Source organism: Ictalurus punctatus, chromosome 14, assembly GCF_001660625.3.
Source record: "Ictalurus punctatus breed USDA103 chromosome 14, Coco_2.0, whole genome shotgun sequence".
Classification (NCBI taxonomy): Eukaryota; Metazoa; Chordata; class Actinopteri; order Siluriformes; family Ictaluridae; genus Ictalurus; species Ictalurus punctatus.
The window spans coordinates 20,646,019-20,671,333 of NC_030429.2; the positions used below are offsets into that span (position 1 = coordinate 20,646,019).

The window sequence follows — 25,315 nt, forward strand, 5'->3', positions numbered from 1 at the left end:
ACTTCTGCGCAAGCGCAGAGCATCTGTCGTTGCGTTCCACTGCACTGTGTATGTGCGCAAGGTATTTTTTGAAGCCAATTGAGAAAACTAGTCGGATTCAAGTGCTTACATGGCTAATTTTTTTCCTTTTTACCTCATTTTTTCAGATCTACACCACCAAAATTTCAATCGGATCAAGCTCAGTCAGATTGATTGAGATGCTGTGCATGTGTGTGTGGAAGCAAACCTTCACCATCAGGCTGGAGAAGTGCAGGTTCGCTGAGTGAGAAATGTGAAGCTGTGTGTTGTAGGCATTTTCTCCTCTATTCTCCAGTCGAACCTCCACCAGCACTCTTCTCCTGCTGGTTTCCACCACACGCTCAGTGTTCCCCCTCGCCCCCTTCAGGCCACACAGTGGGCATGTAGCACACTGTCTCCAAGCACAGAACTGTCTGGAAACAAAAACAGAGACACATACAGTACAAGGCTACCAGGGAGAGCAGTGCACAGCGCAATGTATGTGCTTGTGTGTGAAAGATCACACAAAAACATTACTTCAGGTCTGATATGTGTGCAACAGTTTTATCTTTGAGTGTGGTTCCACAACAACACACCTACGGTCCAGTAGGTCAGTGCTGCTCTGTAGCATCAAGTTAGGTGCACATCGATCATCTTCCTCACATCCATTCCAGAACGGCAGCTAAGGTAGGAAAATGTGAAGAAGAAACACCTTTAATCTTACACTGCATTAAGCATAGCGTTCCAGCAATGAACAATGTTTAGGTAACTTTAGCCATTTAAAGCTTATTTTAGCTGTGAGTCACCTCTGAACGTAGTGAGGTGGACCAACTATCATCCAGCACGGGGCCTTCATCAAGGTTCTGCAGTTCCACGTCCACATTGAATACTACTGGCCGAGTGTAATCGGCAGTTTCCTGTACACACAGTACACAGACTTTGATACACAAACCTGTTAAATCTGTTAAATCATGTAATGCAATAAATGATAAATTGCAAAAATTCTAAATATACAGTATTAAGATAAATATGTCTAGACTGGTATGGATTTGATATCCTTTTTAGTATTAACAAAGTGATAAACTTTGGGAATAGAATATATAAGTTAAGAGGTGATGTCAGACTCACATGCACATGGAAGTAAATGTGCTCACAGTGCGGTGTGTCTGGTAGAACAGTGATATTTGCAGAAGGCTGTATTTCAGTGTAATCCAGTACTGCTCTGGGGCTGTAGCGCCTCTCTTCAAAAGCCCAGCTCTGTTTAAGAGCTTCAGAGACAAAGAGAGACAAAGAGAAACTCAAATGTGATAAAATGAATGCTTAATAACCACATTCTTGCTTAGTTAACTGGTGTGTTTAACATGCATATGCGAAATTTGCAGCATATCCTACAGGTGCATTTATACTCAGCCAAAAAAATAAACGTCCTCTCACATTCAACTGCTTTTATTTCCAGAAAATTTCTTAAAACATGTAAATATGTACATTAACATAAAAAATTCAACAACTGAGACATAAACTGAACAAGTTTCACAGACATTTGATGAAGATAATTGTAATAATGAGTCCCTGAATAAAGGGACTCCAGCTGCTGTTAAAAGTAACAGTCAGTATCTGGTGTCCTCCAGCTGCTTTAAGTACTACAGTGCATCTCATCCTCATGGACTGCACCAGATGGGTCAGTTCTTACTGTGAGATGTTACTCCACTCTTCCACCAAGGCATTTGTAAGTTCTCGATCGCGTCTGGGGGACACACGGTTACATGGAATTTTCCACTGCAAGGACGATCAGCTGTCCTTCCTGTCTCCCTTTAGCACTGTCTTAGGCGTCTTACATTACAGACATTGCAGTTTATTGCTCTGGACACATCTGCAGTCCTCATGCCTCCCTGCAGCAGGTCTATGGCATGTTCACGCAGGTGAGCAGGAACCCTAGACATCTTTCTTCTGGTGTTTTTCAGAGTCAGTAGAAAGGTCTCTTTACTGTCCTAACTTATTGTAACTGTGACCTTAATTCCTTACTGCCTGTAAACTGTTCGTGTCTTAAGGACTGTTCCACAGGGTCACGTGCAATAATTGTTTATGGTTCACTGAACATGGTCTGATGAACATGGTCTTATGGTCTGATGAGACCAAAGTTGAACGTTTTGGCCATGATACCGAAAGATATGTTTGTCACAAAAAAACAAAGCACATCACAAAAAGAACACCATCTGGACAGTGAAACATGGTGGTGGCAGCATCATCCTTTAGGGCTGTTTATCCTCAGCTGGAACTGGGGTTTTAATCATTGTGGCAGGAATAATGAATAACTCCAAATACCAGTCAATTTTGGCACAAAACCTTAAGGCTTCTGCTAAAACACTTAAAATTAAGAGGAATTTCACCTTTCAGCATGATAATGACCTAAAGCAAAGCTCCAGATCAACAAAGGAATGGCTTCACCAAAAGTCCAAGGTTTTGGAATGTCCCAGCCAGAGTCCAGACCTAAATCCAATCAAAAATCTGTGGATTGACCTGAAGAGAGCTGTGCACAGGAGATGCCCAGCCAACTTGACAGAATTAGAATGCTTTTGCAAGGAAGAATGGCAAAAGTCAATATAGATATCTACAAATATATGCATACAGATGTGCCAAACTGACTGACTCTTACCCAAAAGGATCGAATGCTGTGATAAAAACTAAAAGTGCTTCAACTAAGCATTAGTTTAGGGGTGTGCATACTTACACAACCAGGTTATTGTACTTTTTTTTCTTCTTTTTTCCCCCTAACAAGATTCTTATTGTTTTTCACTTTAATTAATAGATTAAAATTTCACAATAAAGGTAGAAAAGTTTTTTATTTTTATTTTTTATATCCACTGTATACTTACTTTCGTATTTATTATTTACCACATATGCTCTACACGTTCACCCTTACACTCTACGCATTTTCTCAGCAGCTGTATCACATTTTTGTGGATATTGCTCAACATAGTCCCATTGGGTTCCTGACTTTTTAACATCCTGTACATTTATAACCTAATGTACTTATGGAAAAACGATATTACTGACAAATTTGAAAGATTTTTAAGTTTACAACGAGAAATGAGTCATCACTTTGACCATAAGCATCTTTCATATCTTTCTCGTCACATCTCATCAGCATTTAAAAACAAGCCTCATAATTATCCTGCCTGTTCACTGTACACTCTTACATTGATGAGAAAATGCCATTTTATATTTATGGCATTACATTTAAGGTCTTTGCTCAAAGCCCCAGCAGTGGCAGCTTGGCAATGCCTGGATTTGAACTCACTACACAGCAAAATCACCAGTGTTGATTTAACACCCACAGTGTTGAATTCACACCCTACAGTGTTTATATAAGTCAACTGGACTCAAATAAACACTCCGGGTGTTAATTCAACACTAGGGATTTTACCGTGTACCTTCAAATCAGTAATCCAATGTCTTAAGGACTGAGCTTCCACTGCCCAAACTGCACTGCAGTGAAATAATCATGAGGACTGTGCTTTTGGCTAAATGCTTTATTCTTAATAACCTTTTATTAGGTCATTCATAAATGTTCAAACTTGTCATTTGAACTGAGATTGTAAGCTCTATTCTCTATTCTGTTGACGATGCAATAGTGCAGGATCCCTGCAGACAATCAGCGAGTCTGAGAGTATCTGATTAACTAACTGAATTGATTCGACTTGTGTCCATTTTGCTATAGCAACAATGCAAAAAATTACATCAGCAAGTGGAAATACCTTGAATATAGTCACATGTATCCAGGATTTCCTATTATAAGATCGCAATAAACCAAATATAATATTACGGAGCCCATTTCATGCCATGCCAAGTTTGAAATTTGCTTGTTCTATTGGGAGATAAGGATTTAAAAAAAAAGAAAAAAAAGAAGAAGAAGAATAAGAAGGAAAATGATCTGCCAATAGAATATAATTATAAGCTTGCTATGAGTAATGATGTCTAGAACTATGTTTAATGATCTTATATTTGGTTAATTGTAATCCTATAATAAGAAATACCAGATACATTTATTATATGAAAGATATTTTCACTTTTTCTGCAGTGAACATCTCGATCAGACTTTAATTGCTTGAGAAAATCACACTTAGCTAGCAAGTTTACAGCCATATAAGCAGTCTGACTATTTTTACTACCACGTTAATAAAACAGGCTCCTTAACTAATGAGACCTTTGCAAGCAGAAAGTTTAGAAAGAGTCCCAAATAAAAACATTTAAACATCATTTTGGTAAAATATATGTATGTGTTCATTAAAAAATAGGGATTTCAAATGATATTATTGGCAGAAAAACTACATTTTTGTCAAAGCCAGAGTTTGGGCTGTTTTTCCAGAATTCATTTACAGTGAATAAATAAATAAATAAATTTGATTGAATATGCTATTATATCATGGCTACCACTAAAGAGAGAGTTCTCCATATTGTAATGGGGATTTAAAAAAAAAAAAAAATTGTTACTAAAATATTATCTAATAAAGGAAAAACTTCTGACTCAATTTCTCCAAAATGGATGATGGAACAGGTTAAATAATCTGTGCACTGATCCAGACTAAGAAAATGCCAGCCAAGTGTTAAGCCTGATATGAAAGAGTTGGAGAAAGTGATAAAGTGTGTGTGTGTGTGTGTGTGTGTGTGTGTGTGTGTGTGTGTATGAGGGAGACAGAGAGAGAGAGAGTTTCAGAAATTAGATCCAGATGAGGAGTGAGAGGGAGAGAAAAGGGACAGACGCTGTTTTACAGTGGTTTCTATGGCTGTGTTTTCTGTGGCTTAACACATTAAAATAAAATGAAAATCTTTCCATTATAAAAAAAATCCAAAAAACTGACCCTTCAAACACATCTGATGGAGATTTCACACAGCTGCAGTTCAGTGGAAAATACTACACAACTCTCTTGTCTGTGCTCACTTGTATACAAGCAGACAAGCAATCATTTCTATACTTTATGGCTAAATCTTTAAAGCAGACAGTAATAATTTAATTTGTCCTCGTGTTTCCAAGATATTTCTACAAAGATGAGTAACAGTGATTACATACCCACAGTTTGCGTATCTGGCATCGGGGTTCGTGCCTTTACGGTGATGCAGACTCTGGCTGCCATGCAGGTCACCTCTTTGCCTCCTCGCACGCAGTCTTTGTTGAACACGTTTATTTTTGATGGCTCAAAGTGGACATCAAGGTGCACACGGACCATGCTGCGAGACCTGCTCGTTAAACCAGAAGCAAGCAGTAAAGAAAAACAGAAAAAAAAACCCTTTGTAGCCCTTACATCGAGCAGTGGTAAACAGTGGAGGTCAAGGCTCTGGGCTAATGATCATAAAGCTGTGAGTTCAACCCCTGGCTCTGTCAATCTGTTACTTCTGGCCCAGCTTAAACAACACCCTTAACTCTCTCTGCTCTACGGGTGCTGTGTCATGTCTGACCCCAGCTTAGATATATGAGATAAAGAATTTCAATTTACTGGACAATCAAGGCTGTCTTCTTCTCCAGCTATCAGTTTCTTTGAGCCAACGACTCACCAGAGTAAGACGGCAGCACCGAGAGCACCTACAGACAAATCAATCAGTCCATCTCCATTAATGTCCATCACACCATGGACACTACGACCAAAATACTGCAGGCCTGAGGATATGTCCGCAGCTGCTATTCTCTGACAAACAGAAATATAAAGAAAAAGAAACAATTAGGTAGAAAATGAGAAATTCATAGCACTGTGGATGAACATAATATCAACCCATAACAGCTTTGAGTTCTACCTGCTTATACTTTGGCAGAATACCATTGTGCTGGCTGTAGAAAAGGTAGATTGCACCACCATGATCATCCTCTAGAGGGGCACCTACCACCAGCTCGCCATGACCATCACCATTCAGATCAGGCACGGAGGACATGGCTGAGCCAAAACGAGAGTTGCGAGCCCAATCTGATGGCTCAAGAATGCCCTCCAGGTTGACGTTTCCCTTCAGATAGAGAAAAAAGAACAAGACAAATGAAAGTACTTAGAGGAAGACATAATATGTGAATATATTTAAGCTGTGTTCAGGAGTCTTGGTTTTGTAATAGCACTGCTTTGCTTTGCTGATGCTTACCTGATAGTCCAATCTGTAGATGTAGACTCTGCCTGTTTCCCAGCCTCTGCTGAAGTACATAGGAGCAGCCACCAGCAGCAGATCAGTCAATCCATCCTCATCCTGATCTAGTGGAGTTAACTCACTGCCATAATATGAGCCAATCTGCAAAAGCGCATGAAGAGAAAACAGGCTGAATGGATTATATTGAGATAATAAACCTCAAATAAAGCTCTCCTCTTTTCTTAATCATGAAAGTTAAATCTATATACGCATCATTTGTTCCAGCACACATCAATTCCCCTGTGTAAGATACAACAAAGACACCCAAGACCATGGTCTGTCTGAGATCACCTACTTACACACACACACACACACACACACACACACACACACACACACACACACACACACACACACACACACACACACACACACACACACACACACACACACACACACACAGATGAGCCGCACATGTTCTGTAGCATCAGCTCCCATCTGGACTTGAGTCTAGACTGTCACACAATGTCTTCCATTTATAAATATGCGCTCCTTTAAGAACCTCAATTGCTCCTCCAATCAACACTGCTATTGCTAATGATACCACGATACCACAGTAACCTTGGATACAGAGCTCAATGTCCATCTGTGGCAAATGAAGAATGAGTGAGAACAGAAATGTTCCAATACACAGTTTATATTCCTACCAGTGTCATGCCTTAAAGCTTCGGTTTTTGGATTAGCTAAATTACTTGTACACTAATAACTTTCAGCCTACTCAGTTTAGGGGCTATTAAAAAAGAAGGAAAGAAAAAAAGCAGGCCTGCTTGGCTATCATGGCGCAATACGGATGATTAATTACCCTGCATATACATCTGAGTATAAACAATAAAGTATTTATGGCATTTTGACTAATTCCTTCAATATCTCGATGTGTGTTTTTGGTCAAATCCACGCTACTTTGTGCTAAGTGTGCAGGCCAACAATTACGAGCTTCAAAGAACATGTAGCAACCTCCAATCAAGACCATATGTTTATCCATCCATCCATTTTCCATACTGCTTATCCTACACAGGGTCACAGGGAGCCTGGAGCCTACAGTATCACAGGGAGCTTGGGGGCACAGGTAGGGAGACACCCTGGATGGGGTGCCAACCCATTGCAGGGCACAATTGCACACCCATTCACACACTACGGACAATGTGGAAAGTCTACAAATTGATGTACACAGCTGTGGATTGAATGAAGATGGAGGACTAGGCAGAAGACATTAGAAATATGAATAATCATTATATATAAACATACTGTATATTCATGATGGAGAAACATGAAAATAGAGAGCAAGGTATACTGAAAGAGTGAACAAAGCATAGGTACATTCACCTGTTGTCCTGTTAGAGAGTGCAGTATGGTGAGGTTGCCTGTGTTGGTAAGGGTGAAGATGATCACTTTGCCTGTGTGGTTATACCGAGGAGCCCCTGCCACATACAGCTGGCCATAATGAGCTGATACTATTGAGGACACCACATAACCTAGAGTCGCACAAACACACAAAACATTCACTTCATGTTCGGGAGATCAATTCTCTGATGGAAGGAATGTATTTCGTTGGGTTTCTTAATCCAATCTGTGGTAATAAATAAATAAAGGGGATGGTGGAGTGAAGTTCCTTGGTAGCTTGGATATGAAAAGCATTGATATCGGTTAGATTAGTTTAAGTATAGGTGTAAAACTAAGGCTTCCACACAATACAATATGATTTTGATTCTTAAGGGAACAGTTTGATATTTGACAATACCACTGAATCTGCTACAATATGGTAGAAGACGATTCAATTTAGTAGCATCCGGCTAATATGTGACCAAGTTTTCCAGAATCTGGGGTAGGCCTACTGTTAATCCTACTGTTAATTTGCAAATGATGAGGATGTGCTGTAGGACTATATTAAGTATCAGAGTTAGGACCAAATCACCTCACTAGCTTATTAAATTATTTACACATCAGTTTAAAAATATGAATTGTTTAAAATTTAATATTATATTTTTAATTTGATTTGGTTTATTATTATTTTACATTTTATAATCAACTATAATAAATAATAGATGTATAATGATAATTATCTAATGTATAATTATTAATTTATGATTGCTGCCTTGATTCATTTAAATTGTTGGTGCATCGATCCAAATTGTTCGAACGCTACATCCGTACATCCATAAGCTGCATTTGAATGAAAACCTGATTTTTAAATAAAGCTTAGTTCAATGGAGATTTATTTCAGGTGTCCCCCATCCACCTGTACAGCTGAATAACATGTACGTAGCTTCTATCTCTCACCCAGGTAAGCTCCATGGTTCTTCAGCTCCTCGGGAAACTCTTTGAGGTACGAGGACTTGGGAGGAATCACCTTGCCATTTGGTGTTTGTTTGAGGACAGCGCCATTCCACTCATAAGCCCCTACAGCACCCACCAGAATACCATCCTATGGACACATAACTCCAGGTTATTGTAGAAACTTCACTAATTTATTTAAGCAGTTTATTCAATGAACATATTTCTGTTAAATGTTATTTATTTTGGTGCATAAAAGGCAAACATTTATCGTTAAAGCACAAACATTAAAAAAATCCTTGCTGGCCAAGGCCTATATATGACCTATTGGTCTATATGTAACTTTGAGTGTAAACTAAAGTTTAAACATACACCATAAAAAGTGACATGAAAGGTGCAATACTGAGGCTGAGACTGGGAGTGAATCGTCCACTTCAACAGGCTCGGCACTGGCTGTTCTCTCTTACATAACCTATTTGTAATGGCAAAATATCTTGCCTCATAAAAGCAAAACAGATACCCATGAAAACGGAAATAGTTTAGAGTAATATATACTTCTTTCACAGGTCTGCGTGACTGTAATGGCTTTTGCAGTTACCTAAGTGCTGTACTGCACGCTAGCAAAGTTATATAGGTTTAACTAATATGTGTGTGTGTGTGTGTGTGTGTGTGTTCGTGCCAGAAAGTCAGCAGTGCATCACCCCCAGTAACCTAGCACTTAACCCAAACTTAATTGTATTACACAAAGATTTTCCACTCCGATGAATTCCTACATAAAATAATTTTGGATTGAATTCACATGTGAATTTAAAACCTTCTGCACTAGACACTAGAGTCAGCACTACAGCCTTCAAGAAATATTGAGAGCTATGCAAAGGCTCCCAGCTCACACATTAGCCAACTATTCTTTCATAGACCGTCGACGTGGACACTTTGACTGACTGCCACAGCACATTTGCAGAGCAAACTCCCTCTGTGATATCAGTTCTATGATACAGGCTGCTCTCAGTACCTTTTATGGTTCTATTATGATTAATGGGCATCTATTTGTGCCTGTGATACAACTGAGAAAAAATTTATATGGATTGTTAAAATAGTAACAGCATGGTATATTTTTATAAGCAAAACTGATTCAAAGAAGAATATGAAGGAAAGGTTGGTTAGACTAACTGATACTGACTGAGAAAAGGAATAACCAATGACAAAAAGTCAGTCGTAATCATATCATAATCCTCATCAATCATTACACAGTCTCCAAAAGACCTAAAACACACTCAGAATTCATACTTATACCTAAAATTTCTAAATATTAGAAATAGGAAAGGATTTCAACCTTATTTCCATGATTGATCTTAAGCATTACATGTCATGCTCAACTATTTGTACAGAGTCATGAAATGCATCAAGATGAAACATCATCTTCTGTGCCTCAGGAGGATCCTGAACTTGTATCCTTGAAGTGCTTGAGTCTGAACCAAAGACCACCCGCATTCAAACAGCAAGCAAAAGGAAAGATTTTTTTTTTCACCTTTCACACTGGGGAAAATAGGAGCAAATGGGAAATAACTGAAAAATTATATGTGAAGGGGAAAATAACCTCTGCTAAAAGGGGACTAGATCTGCAAATGTAATCTGTTCGCATCTCACAGACTAGAGTGTTTGGCACTTGAAGGTAAACAATGGAGAGATTTAATATTCCACGTCTGTGCTACGAAGCCAAGCTATTAAACCAGAATCTCAAATTTATTTTCCTACAATTGTCTTTTATTTGTACCAAGTTTGAAAGATAATGCCTTTATTTCTAATAAAATATATGAAGGTGTTGTTATTTAACATTTCATAGGTCACAAGCAAACAAAACGAAACCCTTCTTTTATATTCACATGTATAATTACGCACAGAAAACCCGATGACACGCGAGTGTCTTTGTTTTCATGTCCCTTATTCAAGGAGCCTGACTTCAACAAAACCATATGTGGAATGCTTTTCCTTTCAAAGTCAGTGAGTGAGTGAGAGAGAGAGAGAGAGAGAGAGAGAGAGAGAGAGAGAGAGAGAGAGAGAGAGAGAAAGAGAGAGAAAAAATATTTCCATTACATTGTGTTGACGCTCAAAATGCCACTGTGCAGAGTAGCACCAGAAATCCAACAATGTGAGGTATGACCATGTGTTATTTCTCACATGTTATTTTTTCCAGGAAAATGCATTTGCCTGCTCTGAAGAGAGACTCACCTGCTACAGAGCAACATCATAGCAACTTCATAACATTATATGAAGCAACTGAGAATAGGACAAAAAGTCCCTATGGATTTTTTTCTTCTTCAAGAAGACTTTTCAGTTGATCTAATTAACATATTTTGTTTCTTTGTTTCAAAAATCAAATTTATGTCCAGGACATTTTGAAAAGATTTTTTTTTTTCGAATGACTGATCTTTATACTATAAATATGAAACAAACCAGCAATTTTACTTCCTGGCATATTCCCTTTATCTCTTATTTGCAATCGCTGTTTACATACACACCTGCTATCCTCAAGCATTCTGGGATCTATTTACATAGACCAGTTTTGACCAGTAGCCCAAAGCCTTCAGCACTCAGCCACCACTGCCACATACTAATAACTGAGATGACCCAGCTTAGAAAAACATACGATATTAGAAAATCATATTTCATTCCTTTACTAAATTTTGCACCTCATTTACATACACTGTAGATTCCCTCTATAAAAATGATTTGGAAATCATGTGGGACAATTCAAAACTATTATAAAACTATGCTATTAATTAGTTAATCATATATGGATTAATTTAAAGTAGGGCTCCTGATCAAGGGTTCAAACTTACCTCCACGATGTGTAAGGAAAAACCTGCCTGTGACATCTGTAGTCCAAAGGCAGTTCCATTCTGACTTGTACCTATGAAGTCATGGTAGATTATTATGATACTACTCTGATATAAGATATTTCATTCATTAACTTTGGACTAAGGTAATAGTGTGTGATCTGTTGTTATGTCCATTGATACATGCAGAAGAAAAGCATAGCACAAACGATTCATTGTAAACATTCTAAACCTTCATAGCAGATTAAAAGCATATAAACGTTTACACTGTAGACTGATTTAACTAAAAGTTACCCTCTAGGCTGAAGATCTTCTCTCCCAGGGCATCCACAATGTCCTTCAGAGCAGATTCATCTGTCACACTGAAGAAATGCTCCTCAGGGTCAGTGGCAATGAATTTGATCTCTCTCAAGAACGCTTCAGGGTTGATCCCACGTCGATTGTAGTAGCCAAGCACCTGAGGACACCATCATGGAACTTGATCCTCATCCACAGCCTCAGGAAATACCATTGTAACCAAGATATATCAGATAAGACCGGTTAACTACACAGTAAATTTAGTTCTGAAAGATTACCTCTATGCTGCAGGAGTGATTGTACTGTGCAGAAAGTATCTAGACAATATGTAATCACCATCATTAACCATAAAGGCCAGAACTTGGCACAGATCAGTGAAATCTATAAATACTGATGGACATATAGGAGAGAATATTTCAGGGCAAGTAATATCCTCAAAAGACATGCACTGGACCAATGCAGAAAGTGATGTAACTGAAGACATATAAAATATTAATAAAGGTGGTCATTCTGTCTCTTGAGTTTCTGTGAAGTTAGAGGATGTTCTGAGAACTTAATGCAGAAGGAGAAGACATAATATTAAGAAATGATATTATGGTGAAATCTGGGTGAACGGTGGCTTAATGTTTAGCATGTGTGTGGAGTTTGCCTGTTCTCCCCATGCTGCAGGGGTTTCCTCCGGTTAATCCGGTTTCCTCCCCCAGCCCAAAGAGATACATGGTAGGCTGTTTGGCATGTCCAAAGTGTCCGTAGTGTATGAATGGGTGTATGAATTTGTATGTGATTGTACCCTGCAATGGATTGGCACCCTGTCCAGGGTGTACCCCGCCTTGTACCCGATGCTCCCTGGGATAGGCTGAAGGATAAGCATTATAGAAAATGGATGGATGGATAGACGGATGAAGACTTTAAATCAATTGACTACTCCTTCAAAAGCCAGAGAGAAAACTGCCGAGTGTGGTTGAACTTTTGGATATAAGAGTTTGGAATTTTGTGCTGTCTTGTAGAATTTTTTTTTTTTTTATTACAAACTACTCACAGCAGAACATTTCAAAATGTGGGTTGGCTGTGTCCTTTGTCACTATGCAGATGAATCTCACAGCTGTGAGTGTCCATTTAACAAGAATTCAACACACTAGGTATTATATGTTTTGGGAAGCAGTCTGAGTATTCATAACTTTGAGGATAACAAATAGTCTGCTACCATTGTAATTAAACTGTAATCAACACGTCACATTTACTGAGTATTATGTAAAAGATCAAAACTGCTTTCTTTCAACAACAGCCAGTTGTATAGCTACTGTCTACCAGGTAGGTCTCACTGTGAATGCCCATCAGCAGTGACTATGCACTGACATTGCAACTAGTTATGCACTCACCACTGACTATAGTCATCTCTTTAGCTAAAATAACTTTGCAGTGAGAAACCATTGTTCACTAGCTTTCCACTAAATCAGAGAAATGCCTTACTTATTCAGCAAGGTGGAAAAAAAACCTCCATTATACATGAATTTACATTGACTATATTGACTTGCTGTTAATCTGTCTTTTCTGAATGACTGCCTTTCACCAAGGACTTTCACCATGGTCAACCTTGGTTGTTTTTAAATGTGCTCTATAAATAAATACGATTGACTTCTTTGATGCCTAAAGTTGGGATGTGATGACATATGTGAGCTGGTGTATGCCATGTACATGCAAATTTCCCACTGTATGCAGGTGGGGGTGTGGTTTAGTGTGGTTCTGCACTAGAAGATATATGTTTGGGATGAGCTAGAGAGATAACGACTAATGTAGCATACCTGAGCCTCATTGTCCTACATATATTTACGTGATCGCTCAATTTATCTATATCTCTCCCAGAACAGTGTGTCCGTGTGGCCATGAAGAGAGAAGCGCCAAAGCCAAGCTGAAAAATGGCAAAATTGCTGGAAAGTGTTCCCTGAGAGACATCCTGTTACACTGGTGCCTAAACCTGGTAGCTACTTGGAAACCATGTCAAGTGGGCATTACAGTCCCTCTTCCAAATGGTTCAGTCCTTGGTCAATATGAAGGAGCAGCAACAATAGTTTGGGAATGGTTTGGTCAGGTTTGTTCAGTAGCCGTGGACTATGGACTGGGTGGGTCTTAAAAAGTAAGAGATTGTGAGATTTGCATGGTCTCGGCAGAAGATGTACTTCCTGGTATATCTTATTACAGTGAGTGGGTGGGGATGCACAGTGGGGTGACTGGACCTCCACCTCTGGTTAACATGTTCCCTCTCTCTCTTCTTGAGCCGTTTGTGGGCTTCCCTTTGGAGCACCCATGTGATGGTAACTTGAATGCTTTCACAAGGTTGCTGTGATAAGTGGTGGGGTAGCACCAACCTTTCTCTACTTTTCAGTGACAGTCTGTGCAGGCTAAGCTGGGACACTCAAATGAGAAAAACTAAACGTGCATCCTCTTGCCTTTTTTGAGATCACCTTTGGAAGAATTGGTACAACATGGCGGTATCACTTTGTATTAGCCTCATGGACCATGTATGGACCATCCTGAAACAGTACCTCTGCAGAAAATCTTATAAAAAAATCTCAGTTAGAGATCCTAGGCTAGGCAATATTTTCTTTAATATTATTTCGTTGCAATTCTAACAATGTGAAGAGGAGAACAAGACAGATTCTTAAAATATCACACAAAAAGTATGTATTTGCTATGGTTTTATTTTTGTTTCTCCTTTATCTATATTTTGTAGCTTGTAAGGATTATTGGGTAAGTAATATACTACCAAATGTTGTTGTTCAGGCAAACAATGATAATGATTGAAGAATGCATTGCTAAAGGAGATGTTTGTGCCTACAGTACACCTACATTGATGGAATGGCTTCAGCAAGCAGCACATTGCAATATGATGCTCTAGAGGCAAAATACAATAGAATGCAATATTCTCTCTGCAGAAATTAGTCATAAAATTGTCCGACAATTTTCAGAGTGCTCTAGTGAATTTGATATATCAGGTAATGAGCAAAAAAACTATCCAGGATTAGCTCAAAGTCAGCTAGCTAAACATTGATGTCATCAACTCCCCTCCTATGTGAGTTTGTAACATAATTGTTACTTGTCAGCAAATACCAACATACTTATTGGCTAATGATAAAGCAAGCATATTAACAATTAAGTGACTATACATTAAAGGACCCTTGATATATTTGGTGGGAAATTAATATTAATTGAGTAGCAAATGGATGGTAAAGGTAAAGCAGACTCACAGCGATTCCATACAGAGTGATATTGTCTTTTTCACTGTCTTCAACAGCTTCTTTTAGGTCAGGGCTATCATGTGATTCTCCATCAGTTATCACAATCATCACTTTCTTGGCATCTGGACGCCCTCCACGCTTAAATGCCTGGGAACTACAATTGACATTAGAAAATAATTTATTCCACGTTCCATACACAATTTCTGTAATTAAACAAACCTACATTTGTAATTTCAAGAATTTCAAAACCAGACTCTGAATAGTGAAATAATAACTACAACTGAATATCACAGAATGACTGTAGACAAGACATTTATAATGTTTTCAATAAAAAATAGACATTAAAAAAAAAACTGGTCTGCTTTCGGTATACCGTGCAACGCTGATCCCAAGTGCTGTGCGAGTCTCCTCTCCTCCACGTTGGTTAATATTCTGTGCTGCACTCACCACTTCATCAACTGTGTGGAAGTCATCCAGGTGGAACTCATGAACCACTCTCTCTCCATACTGCACCACTCCAACCTGTTGAGGGAGAAAGTGGAGCAGGAAAGGCCAGGCATAAAATTCCTAGAGCCATGGTTCTCAAAGTGTGGATCCCCAGGTGTCCATGTAGAATAGCTTAGGTGTCCATGATTTTGAGAAAAAAAAATTGTTAAAGTGGAAATCCAATATCAGCATAAATTACACTTATTATTGAATTCTTATAGTTATCTATTTGACTGGTAATTTGAATTAAATGGGCTAAATCCTAAATCATTAAAGCAAAAGCAAATATTCAATTCAGTGTTGTTTGTGTAGTGCTTTTTAACAATAGACACAGAAATGTGGATGTAGATTTAGATTCCAAATAAGCAAGCCAAGTTCAACAGTGGCAAGGAAAAACTCCCTGAGACCATAGGAAACCTTGAGAGGAAGCAGACTCAAAAGGGAACCCATCCTCTTCTAGGTGACACCCAATAGTGAGATAATAAATCATTACAGAATACAGTTGTAGAAGAGTAAAGGCAAACAAAAGGTCTGGCTCTGGACTGGGACTGATTAACTAGGTCTGTCATAAAATGAGGTTTATTACAAGAAAAGAGAGCCCCGAAAGGCCTATACGTCTACAGACCTGAGTCTAATGACAATTTCACTAGACTTACTGGACTAGTCTATCTATCTATCTATCTATCTATCTATCTATCTATCTATCTATCTGAGATATCGGGCTGTCGATCTGTCCGTCTGTCTGTCTTTAATTATTATACAAATAATAAATACATCATACAAATATTATATACCACATCTTTTTATTTTAGATATCCAAATCCCAATCCATACAAAGCTTTATATCCAGCTACAAACGTTTGCACAACAGACATGACTATGTTTCAAACATACCTGAATCTGTCCTGGACCAATAGAAAACTTCTGGAGGATGTTGATTAGGAAGTCCTGCACCTCAAACCAGGGGTATATAGAATTTGATCCATCCAGCACTATGACTATATCCATATATGTTTCACATCCTGATAGGGAAAAAAAATGAACATTCAAATTCTATCCTTCAGTGATTGAATATTTGACTGAATAATGAACAAACTCTTACTCTGAAAGGCAGGTGCAATGCTGTGTGAAAAGTTAAAAGCGCTGTCAACACTGGAGCAGATTCCTGTACTGTATAAGGATGTACCACATTCGTACGACCATAATGGACCGCAAGCCTGAAGTACAAAAGTACAGACCTTTGTGCCAGTCCAAAAAATTGTTCTAAAAGTCAGAAGATTCAGAGCTCTATGTACATGCAGGTGCAAGTGTAATTTCGTGCTTTAACACTGGTTTACATTTACGTGGTTAGATGCATAATTTTTTCCCATTTATGATTAGCTGCTATTTTTGTGACCAGAAATAGTAAAAACAGAGGGTGTGACATCCAAAGTTTGCCAGAACAATGGGATTTTTCAACCCATTTGATCCATCTTTCTTGTCTTTCTTATGGCAGATGCAAAATCTAATCGACTAATATATTTTGGCAACTAAATGTGCACTGCCACACACCTAGTGTTTAAGTGTATCACTGAGCTTTTTAAAAGAAAGGAGTTGATCATAACTGGATATCACCTAGTGTAAATACACCTCTTGTTAATGTATTCATTCCAACCCAACCCCTTTTTACAAGGAAATTGCTTTTGACTAGGGTAATGCCTACACTGATGGTCACAAAAATAACAAACATTCACCATGCCTATCTGCTACACCTACAGACTCCAATGCTGTGATTTTGTTCCCAATTTTTATGATTGCATTATGATCATAAGAACAGGGCTTCTGACAAGTATTATTATGAAAATCACACTTACCATAAAACTGTTATCTTTTGGGTTGGAGGTTAGGGACATCCCTAGTCTCATTTTGTCCTTGTGTTCAAATACATTTTTTAGAGTTGTGCCTCCTTAAGGGGGAAAAAATAGGTAATAACTTTAATTTCAATGAAAACAGAGCTGTTCAATAAGAAGTCATTTTTTTTTTTTTATTGGTGTAAAATGAATCTTCCATCAGGAATCCAGATAATACCCAAGTTGAGGCGTGAACAGTTTGTCTTAGTTGAGCTATACAGTGGGCACTTGTACACATCACCGGTCTCATTTTCACCATTCTTCTCAAATGGCGCTCCCACAAGGAGCCTACAACAAGACAGAGTAAAACACATATGCCATGACAAATTTATTCACTTGTTTTCTTTACTATAAAATACTGTACACAGTGAATATCATATTATGGTTTTATTTATTCAAAGAGTTGCTTAAGTTCTGATGAAAACTGTATCTGTAGTGATTCAAACTTTATGTAAAATTCAATACTTTAAACCAATTAAATGTAAAGTTTTATTGACTCCTCAACTTTACTAAATTATTCCTCACAGATTACAATGAACGTTCCCTAAATTCTCTTAACTGGAGACCTGGAACTAAAAAGTCTAATAACTAATGATTTCCAGCATGTATGTTAGCAATCTTGTGCCAAATAATAATACATAATTAGGAAAAATGATGATTAAATCATGAATTTCTTGGCACCATTCAACAGAGACTTATTTCCTGGAAAATGTATCACTGCTCATAACTTTTTTTTTTATCCCTGAATCATAGGGAACCAAAAACGTCACTAATCATAATACCATATGTGGTGATACTGGACTACTGAGATTTTTTAGACTCTTACATACTACAAAATTCCTGACTCTGGTGTGCTGCTGTGGATTCACTTACATTCCTGAAGCGTCACATGCCAGGAGGTTTGCTTTCTGCCACTGTGTTAAGTTAAACTATGATGGGATGCACAGTGGGACTCTTGGGAAAAACAAACCACAACACATACTTTCCAGAAGCCACTAGTGCTCCATGAACCAAGCAGACAGGTTGCTAGACAAGTGCAAATACTTTCCATTTATTTACCTGCAAACTTCAAAGGACAAAACATTTTGTATTCCAAAAGGAATGCAAGTTAACCATCAGGACTGAAAAAGCTCACACTTGAAAACAGGAAGTAGGTGGCCAGCTTGAGTTGTGTGGAGTTACCTTAATTGAGTTACACACTAAGTGTTGTCTGCAGGGTTTTATGATGCACATATGGAGCTGACTCAAAGATAATAGTTTTAAATGGTAATCTATGGCAACAAAACAATGAAGAACTTAGAGCCCTTTGACCAAAAAACCCCCCAAAAAGATTAAAACAAATGATTTTGCACAAGGGTCAAAGACAAAAAGGGCTTGGAAATAAACAAACAAACAAATACATATACAATACGATGTGTAGAAATAATCCACAAATATTAACATGTACCTTATTTGTGACTTTTGGGTTTATATAATAATTAGACATATTAATATGTGTCTGTAAACTGAACAGATTTAAGAATACACATTTAGTTTTTGATACATAGATAAGCTAAGCTAAGTCATGATAATTGAAGTAATCAATTCATCCATCCATTTTTCATACTGCTTATCCTACACAAGGTCACAGGGGAGCCTGGAGCCTATCCCAGGGAACATGGGGCACAGGGCAGGGGACACCCTGGATGTGGTGCCAACCCACTGCTTGGCACAATTTCACACACACACACACACACACACACACACACACACACACACACACACACACACACACACACACACACACACGCACACGCACACACACACACACACACACACATTCACACACCACGGACAATTTGGAAATGCCAATCAACCTACAACACATGTCTTTGGTCGGGGGGGGGACCGGAGTGCCTGAAGGAAATGTGCTCCCCTAGAGCACGGGGAGAACATGCAAACACCATGCACACAGGGCGGAGGTAGAATTCAAACGCCCAACCTCAAAGCTGTGACGCAGGGCTTGAGGCAAACCATTTATGTTTAAAGGCTTCAGCTAATAAATAAAACACATTCAGTCATCACAGACAATTTGGAAATGACAATCAGCGTCTACAATGCATGTCTTTTGGACTGGGGGAGGAAACCAGAGTACTAGGACGAGCAGAAGGAGAACATGAAAGCTTGGGTTGAGGTAGGATTCGAACCCCCAGCCCTGGAGGTGCAAAGAAAAAGTGCTAACCACTAAGCCACCATGCTCCCAGTGAACTTTTATTTTCATAAAAAGCAAAAACATGAGCAGCATTTTATTGCACGATCTAAAATGAATCCATACCTGTCTTTTAGACCCTCAATTTGTGAGGCCTGGTTTGAGATGTTCATTTTGGATCCAGATGAACTGAAATTGATGGCTCCAATAAAACACCATGTGGAATGAATGAGAAACTACATTTTGCATTCTTTTTACCTGAGCGTGATTTAACTGATTTTCCTAGTCTGAAATAAATATTTGTATATACACCACATGTAAAGTGTCTTGAGTTTTTATTGTTTATTTCACCTTACCTGGACTCTATGACTCACTTTACTGATGTGAAATGCTTTGAATGAAATCAGGCATGAATTATCAGGCATGATTATTTGCTCAGAGCTCTCTGGCAAAGCAGAACTCAGATTCTTTGCCAGGAGACAGCATTTGGGAATAAATACAAATCAAAATCTGCTCTGAGATATATATGACTGGGATGTGTGTTTAACTGTTCAGTGCTATGGAGCTTTCGTAGAGCTTTTCTTTCTGAGAGCTTTGCAATAAATAAACCATTACTGAATGAGATGTAATATATCAAAAATCGCCATAAAGTTTCTGCCATAAAACAAATTTTGTTCTTGAAATTCACAATATTGCTTTCCCTGCTTTCTTAACAAATCAAATGACACCTCTCGTTGTTTAACTTAGAAATCTTATGTCATTAATATAAATATCAGTCCTTTCTGTATCCATTGAAACCTGCAACATCTATCACAAATCTGGACAATTGAAAGATGTTACTGTCTAGTTAAAGTATATTAGTACAACAATTGACTGTTTTTGAAAACTGAATATTTTTCACCACTACATAATTTTGCTAGACATATTACTGAATGAAAAAAAAAGTTTTACCATTTCTGACCAAGTGCCTCGTGTTGCTGCACTGTGTAGCCGAACTGTGTTTCTTTTGGTCCTTGGATGATCTGGGCTTTCTTTGTGTCAATACTGAAGCAGTTTCTGCTCCCTTAAAAGAGACAAAATAATATGCTCAGTAATATAATCTTCTTCACTGTAAGGACTTGGATTAGAAAGATGCTTCCCACAATTTTCATACTTCAACAAACAAAATATTACATAGAATAGGAATCCAGGCATATAGCTCAAAATTTAATGGTTGTAAAAAAAAAAAGTTTGGAATTTGTATCTATATTATTCTGAACAGAAGTGTAGCAGGTATAAACATCCTGAACTGCAATTGGATTTTATCTTTCATATCCTAATATCCATAGTCCTCTTACCCAGTATCTGATTCAGCGATTCAATGACATCTGGTTTAAATTTAATAGTTTATCTGCAGAGGTCAGTGAAATGAGTACAGGAAGACTTCTCTACTGCTGCCAAGTGAGGCAGAAATACCATATTATGCTAATTATTTCAAACTGCTCTTTATATTTCATTTCCCCAACAGGAAGCTGTGAATTCTGTATATAGATGGACCAGCCCATATTCTGACAAAAAAAAAAAAAGGTAAACTGGTCAAGATGATTCCCCATCTGGTATCATGCTGTCTTTTTTCACTCTCTCTGTTTCCCTCTCTTTCTTCTTTGTCTTCATTAGCTTCATCTGCTCTTTGGACATGGGTCTGTCCAAGACTCCATATGCCTCTTTTAAGAAGTGTTAAAACTATGTGCTGAACTTTGGGAAACTTCTAATAGAAATACCACCAAGCTTTATCCATACAGAAAGTTCTGATGTTTGATGCCCCAACTGTCTGTTTGTCTATCTTTGGAATATGGAGTACTGACCTTTACTGTGAATGTTCCTCCATGAGAGTATAACAGCTAACACATCCTCTCTAACAGCAAATTTGATTCATTTACTATAGGTCAAATATTTTTTTTTTTTTTTAACACAATATCAGATATGGCCATGAGGCACCTGAAAGTGTAGGAAACCTCTGCTGTATTTGCAACACTTTTTAAACTACACTACTAGTAAAATGTTCTTAAAACATTTAATGGGTTGAATGGGTTAAAACATTGAATGGGTTAATTTTTAATACTCTAAAATTAGGAAATATGGAAAAGGGAAGAATAGAGAATGAAAGGGAAATGTCTGACTTCTAATTCAGTGAAACAGTATGAATCTAATGAAAAAAGACTAGATTTTGATAAGTCTTATTAGGCACTTATAGAGCATGCAGCATATTTGCAGTGTCTGAGACTTATCTATAGTCTTAACTTGTTTACCCGCCCAGTACACCTGCCCTTTATTAAGCATCCTATTAGGATCTGAGAGCGGCCAGTTAGTAAGTCCAGAAATACAAATACCTGTAAGGTCTTTGGTAAACTTTTGGTTATAAAAATTAAATAAGAAAAAAAAACTCAAAAATCTTCAGGTGTTGGTCACCTTTTGACTCACATTGTAAACATGCCACCAAATGACAAGCCATCTACCGATCAGCAGATAAAAGTGTACTTCACCCAGTAGAGGATCAATTCGTTGGAACGTTGTAATTTAACCTCTTGACAACACTAGATAGATTTTTTCTGACAAGCCATATGCTTCAATAGTTCACATATTAGAAATTCCCATATTACCATATTACCCTACCAACCCCATCTCACATGCAAATTGTTTTGATTAACTCTCCATCATAACACATTCTCTCTTCAGACTTGTTTATAATCACAGACATATCCCAGGTCACACACAGCTACATATTTGCTCTGTCTTACCTGGGAACAGGATGCAGATGGAAAGTAGTATGATAGGATAATGTTCCATAAGTGCAGCCGTGCATAGGGGAGTGTGAGTGCGTGTGTGCATGTGTGTGCTGGTCCACACAGCTTGCTGTGATTGGTTTACTAGACACAACTACTCTGCTGCAGCAGGACTAAATCTGAGGAGGAGTGTCCTTAGCAAGGAAATGCACTGAAACTGCATACTCTAGAATGACAACGAGGCACACATACACACACACACACACACACACACACACACACACACACACACACACACACACACACACACATATTGCTACACACATGCCATGAATGAGTGAGCGTGCAAGCGAGAGAGAGAGAGAGAGAGAGAGAGAGAGAGAGAGAGAGAGAGAGAGAGCGTGTGAGAGAGAGGGGAGTGTGTGTAAAGTGAAAAAGCTTTTCAAAGTTTAGCCATAGAGTTGCTGATGAAGACAGAGGCATATGCTATTTAAAGTGGGTTTTTTTTTGTTTGTTTTTGTTTGTTTTTATGAAGAACTGTTTTTTCTGTTTGAAATTGCTGCAGGTTTACAAAAATCCCTCTCTCAGTGAAGAAAGAGGAAACACTTTAGATGCTCAGCCAGTGTATGTTAACCAGTCTACCGCCTTAGGCTTCATAGCTTACAGTAAACACACTGGCTACATTCCAGAAACCATCCACAGATCCACAGTGGCTGTGCATACCTGGTAGTGCATACAAATGACTGTATTTGGTTCAATTATGGAAATAACACAATCATTAAAATAGCTACTGAATAATAATTCCATTCAGTAGTATCAAAAGAATGGGAAATCACTTAAACTGACCATGTTCACATATGTTTATCATATGTGGTTCATACCGAATATTGTAATACATTATGTTTTATAAAACTTTGCCTTAAATACAAAAAGTGAAGTTGTTATTTTCTTTACCCTATTTTTCTAATTAAAATCTGTGCAAGCAAACTCTATTGTTTAAATCTCTACTCCAGTGATCCATCAAAAACAACCTATTAGACTGAGACAACCTGCTGAAAATTACACTCTTAGGAAAACAAAATATCCTGGAATCAGGAGGAAAGTCAGTCAAGTAACCACACCAAAAGCAGTGACCTTACTGGTGTATTCCACAGCTGTGACTCAGAACTTAAAAATTGTTTCCAGACTTACTTTAGCTATCACACGAGGCTTGACTTAATATCAAAGAAAGACCCATTAAGTGGCACCGGAGGCTCAGAAGTCCATTAGAAAGTGTGTATGAAGTTTCTTAGACAAAGTACAATTATATTCCTTGTATTCAAAGAATATTCAGTTGCAACCTACAGTCATGTGAAAAAATTAATACACCCCATGGAAATTGTTGGCTTTTTTTTGACACGTTTGGACAAGCAAACATGATCATCTTTGATCAGTTCAATATCAATAGATGTATAGTATTGGCCCCTTTAGCAGAAATAACTTCTTGTAGGTGTTTTGTGTAATTGTCCATCAGGCTCTGACATCAACTTGATGGAATTTTTCTTTACCTCTTCTCCATGTAATATTCATTCAGTTGCAAGATGTTTGAAGATTTTCTTGCATTTTCTGCCCGTTTCACAACATTTCAGTGGGATTCAAATCCAGGCTTTGACTAGGCCATTACATAACCTTTGTGGCCACTCTAGGCTGTGACAGGCTGAACACAGACACACTGGAGGCGGCGTAAGTGGAAAATAAGGTGCTCTTTTATTTAGGATCAAGTGCAGGGGTGAGGGTGTGGAGATGAGGGGAGCGGCATTGGTGATCGCTGTCTTCCCGGTGGGGGCCCTGATGAGTAGGTTGGAGCAGCAGCGAGACGGGACCCAGGGGGCGTGGAGCAGGCCAAGTGTGCCGGCGAGGGGTGCAGCGCAGCCGGGAAGCTTCTTCTCTGCTGTTGGCGTCACCATCTGGAGGGCAAAGTGAGACAGGCGTCAATATTCATGCATTCAGAGAACAAACTCCTCCTCTCTGTCCCTGCTGCTCCCTTCTATAGTTGGCTGTCTGGTGAAAAGAAGGTGCTCCACTCATTGGCTGCCAACCGTGTGTGTTTCTGATGACCCACCTCGCAACCACATGCTCTGTTGCTGTGCAAAACAAACAGGGTGCTGAAATGGCAATGCCCGTTAGGCACACGGCCGGCAGTTGAGTGAGGAGCACAGTCTTTATGTGTGTGGGTTGCAGGCCTGCCATCCCAGTACCCCCCACTCAGCTCCGTGCCCACAGCCGGCGAGAGTTGGGCCCAAAGGGCATGTCTCCTGGAAAGGCCATCGGCACTTCCGTGTTGGGCTCCCGCTCGGTGTTGGACCTGGAAAGAGAAGTCCTGCAGATAATGAAGCCACCGGTTTACCCTGGCATTCATGTCTTTCACCCGGGCCATCCATTGTAGAGGGGTGGGATTGGTGACCAGGGTGAAGTGGCATCCAGCAAGGTAATACAGGAGCTCCTCATTGGCCCACTTGATGGCAAGGGCTTCTTATTCCATGGTGGCATATTTCTTTTCAACAGGGGTGAGTTTTCTGCTGACGTAGAGGACTGGATGCTCTTCCCTGCCAAAGGGCTGTGACAGGACGGCTCCAAGCCCTGTCTCAAACACGTCCTTATGGATGATGAAGAGAAGTCAGAAGTCATGGTCCCTGAAAAATTTCTGGCAGTATCCTGCCATCCCCAAAAATTCACGTACCTGTTTTTTTGATGTGGGTTGGAGATACCCTTTCACCGCCTCCAAATTCTTCCTCTGTGGTTTTAGCAGGCACCAGCCGAGGCGTTCAGGAGTAACAGGAGCACCTGGTCACCTGGTTGGAATTCCCAGGGCTGGGCTAGTCAGTTATAGGCCCACTACTGTTCTCGCAGCGACGCCTCCATGTGCTCATGGATGATTGAAATGACCCGGCTGATCCATTCCTGCATCTCCTACACGTACTCCAACAAGGAGCGGAACAGAGTGGGTTGCTCCTCCCAAACTTTGCATACCACATCAAACAGTCCTTGAAGTCACCAGCCAAAGAGTAGTTCAGTGGGTGTGAATCCTGAAGAAACTTGAGGCATCTCCCAGACAGCAAAGAGAGTGGAGGGAAGGAGGAAGTCCCAGCTTCAGCCTTCTTCCTCCACCACTCGTCGGAGCATCCGCTTGAGGGTTTGATTGAAGCACTCC

At 39.0% G+C, this 25,315-nt stretch overlaps 1 protein-coding gene across 2 annotated transcripts in view; it reads right to left on the reverse strand.

Moving 5' to 3' along the window:
* The window catches only part of itga11b (integrin, alpha 11b), a 32,162-nt gene extending 9,851 nt beyond the window's left edge, over window positions 1–22,311 (reverse strand). The window contains exons 1-20 of one of the 2 annotated variants that reach the window (XM_017486070.3): window positions 22,141–22,311; window positions 20,315–20,426; window positions 17,354–17,463; window positions 17,140–17,231; window positions 16,389–16,503; window positions 16,181–16,308; window positions 15,174–15,322; window positions 14,810–14,954; window positions 11,562–11,724; window positions 11,271–11,341; window positions 8,437–8,581; window positions 7,483–7,631; window positions 6,118–6,261; window positions 5,785–5,988; window positions 5,548–5,678; window positions 5,066–5,232; window positions 1,126–1,265; window positions 804–914; window positions 594–679; window positions 233–431 (exon numbers count right to left, since the gene is read on the reverse strand). In XM_017486070.3, the coding sequence (XP_017341559.1) occupies window positions 233–431; window positions 594–679; window positions 804–914; window positions 1,126–1,265; window positions 5,066–5,232; window positions 5,548–5,678; window positions 5,785–5,988; window positions 6,118–6,261; window positions 7,483–7,631; window positions 8,437–8,581; window positions 11,271–11,341; window positions 11,562–11,724; window positions 14,810–14,954; window positions 15,174–15,322; window positions 16,181–16,308; window positions 16,389–16,503; window positions 17,140–17,231; window positions 17,354–17,463; window positions 20,315–20,426; window positions 22,141–22,231 (2,652 nt within the window). In that variant the 5' untranslated portion in view covers window positions 22,232–22,311. Of the gene's footprint in view, window positions 1–226; window positions 432–593; window positions 680–803; window positions 915–1,125; window positions 1,266–5,065; window positions 5,233–5,547; window positions 5,679–5,784; window positions 5,989–6,117; window positions 6,262–7,482; window positions 7,632–8,436; window positions 8,582–11,270; window positions 11,342–11,561; window positions 11,725–14,809; window positions 14,955–15,173; window positions 15,323–16,180; window positions 16,309–16,388; window positions 16,504–17,139; window positions 17,232–17,353; window positions 17,464–20,314; window positions 20,427–22,140 lie in introns of both variants that reach the window. The other variant, XM_017486069.3, reaches the window with a different exon arrangement.
* Between the last annotated feature and the right edge of the window lie 3,004 nt (window positions 22,312–25,315).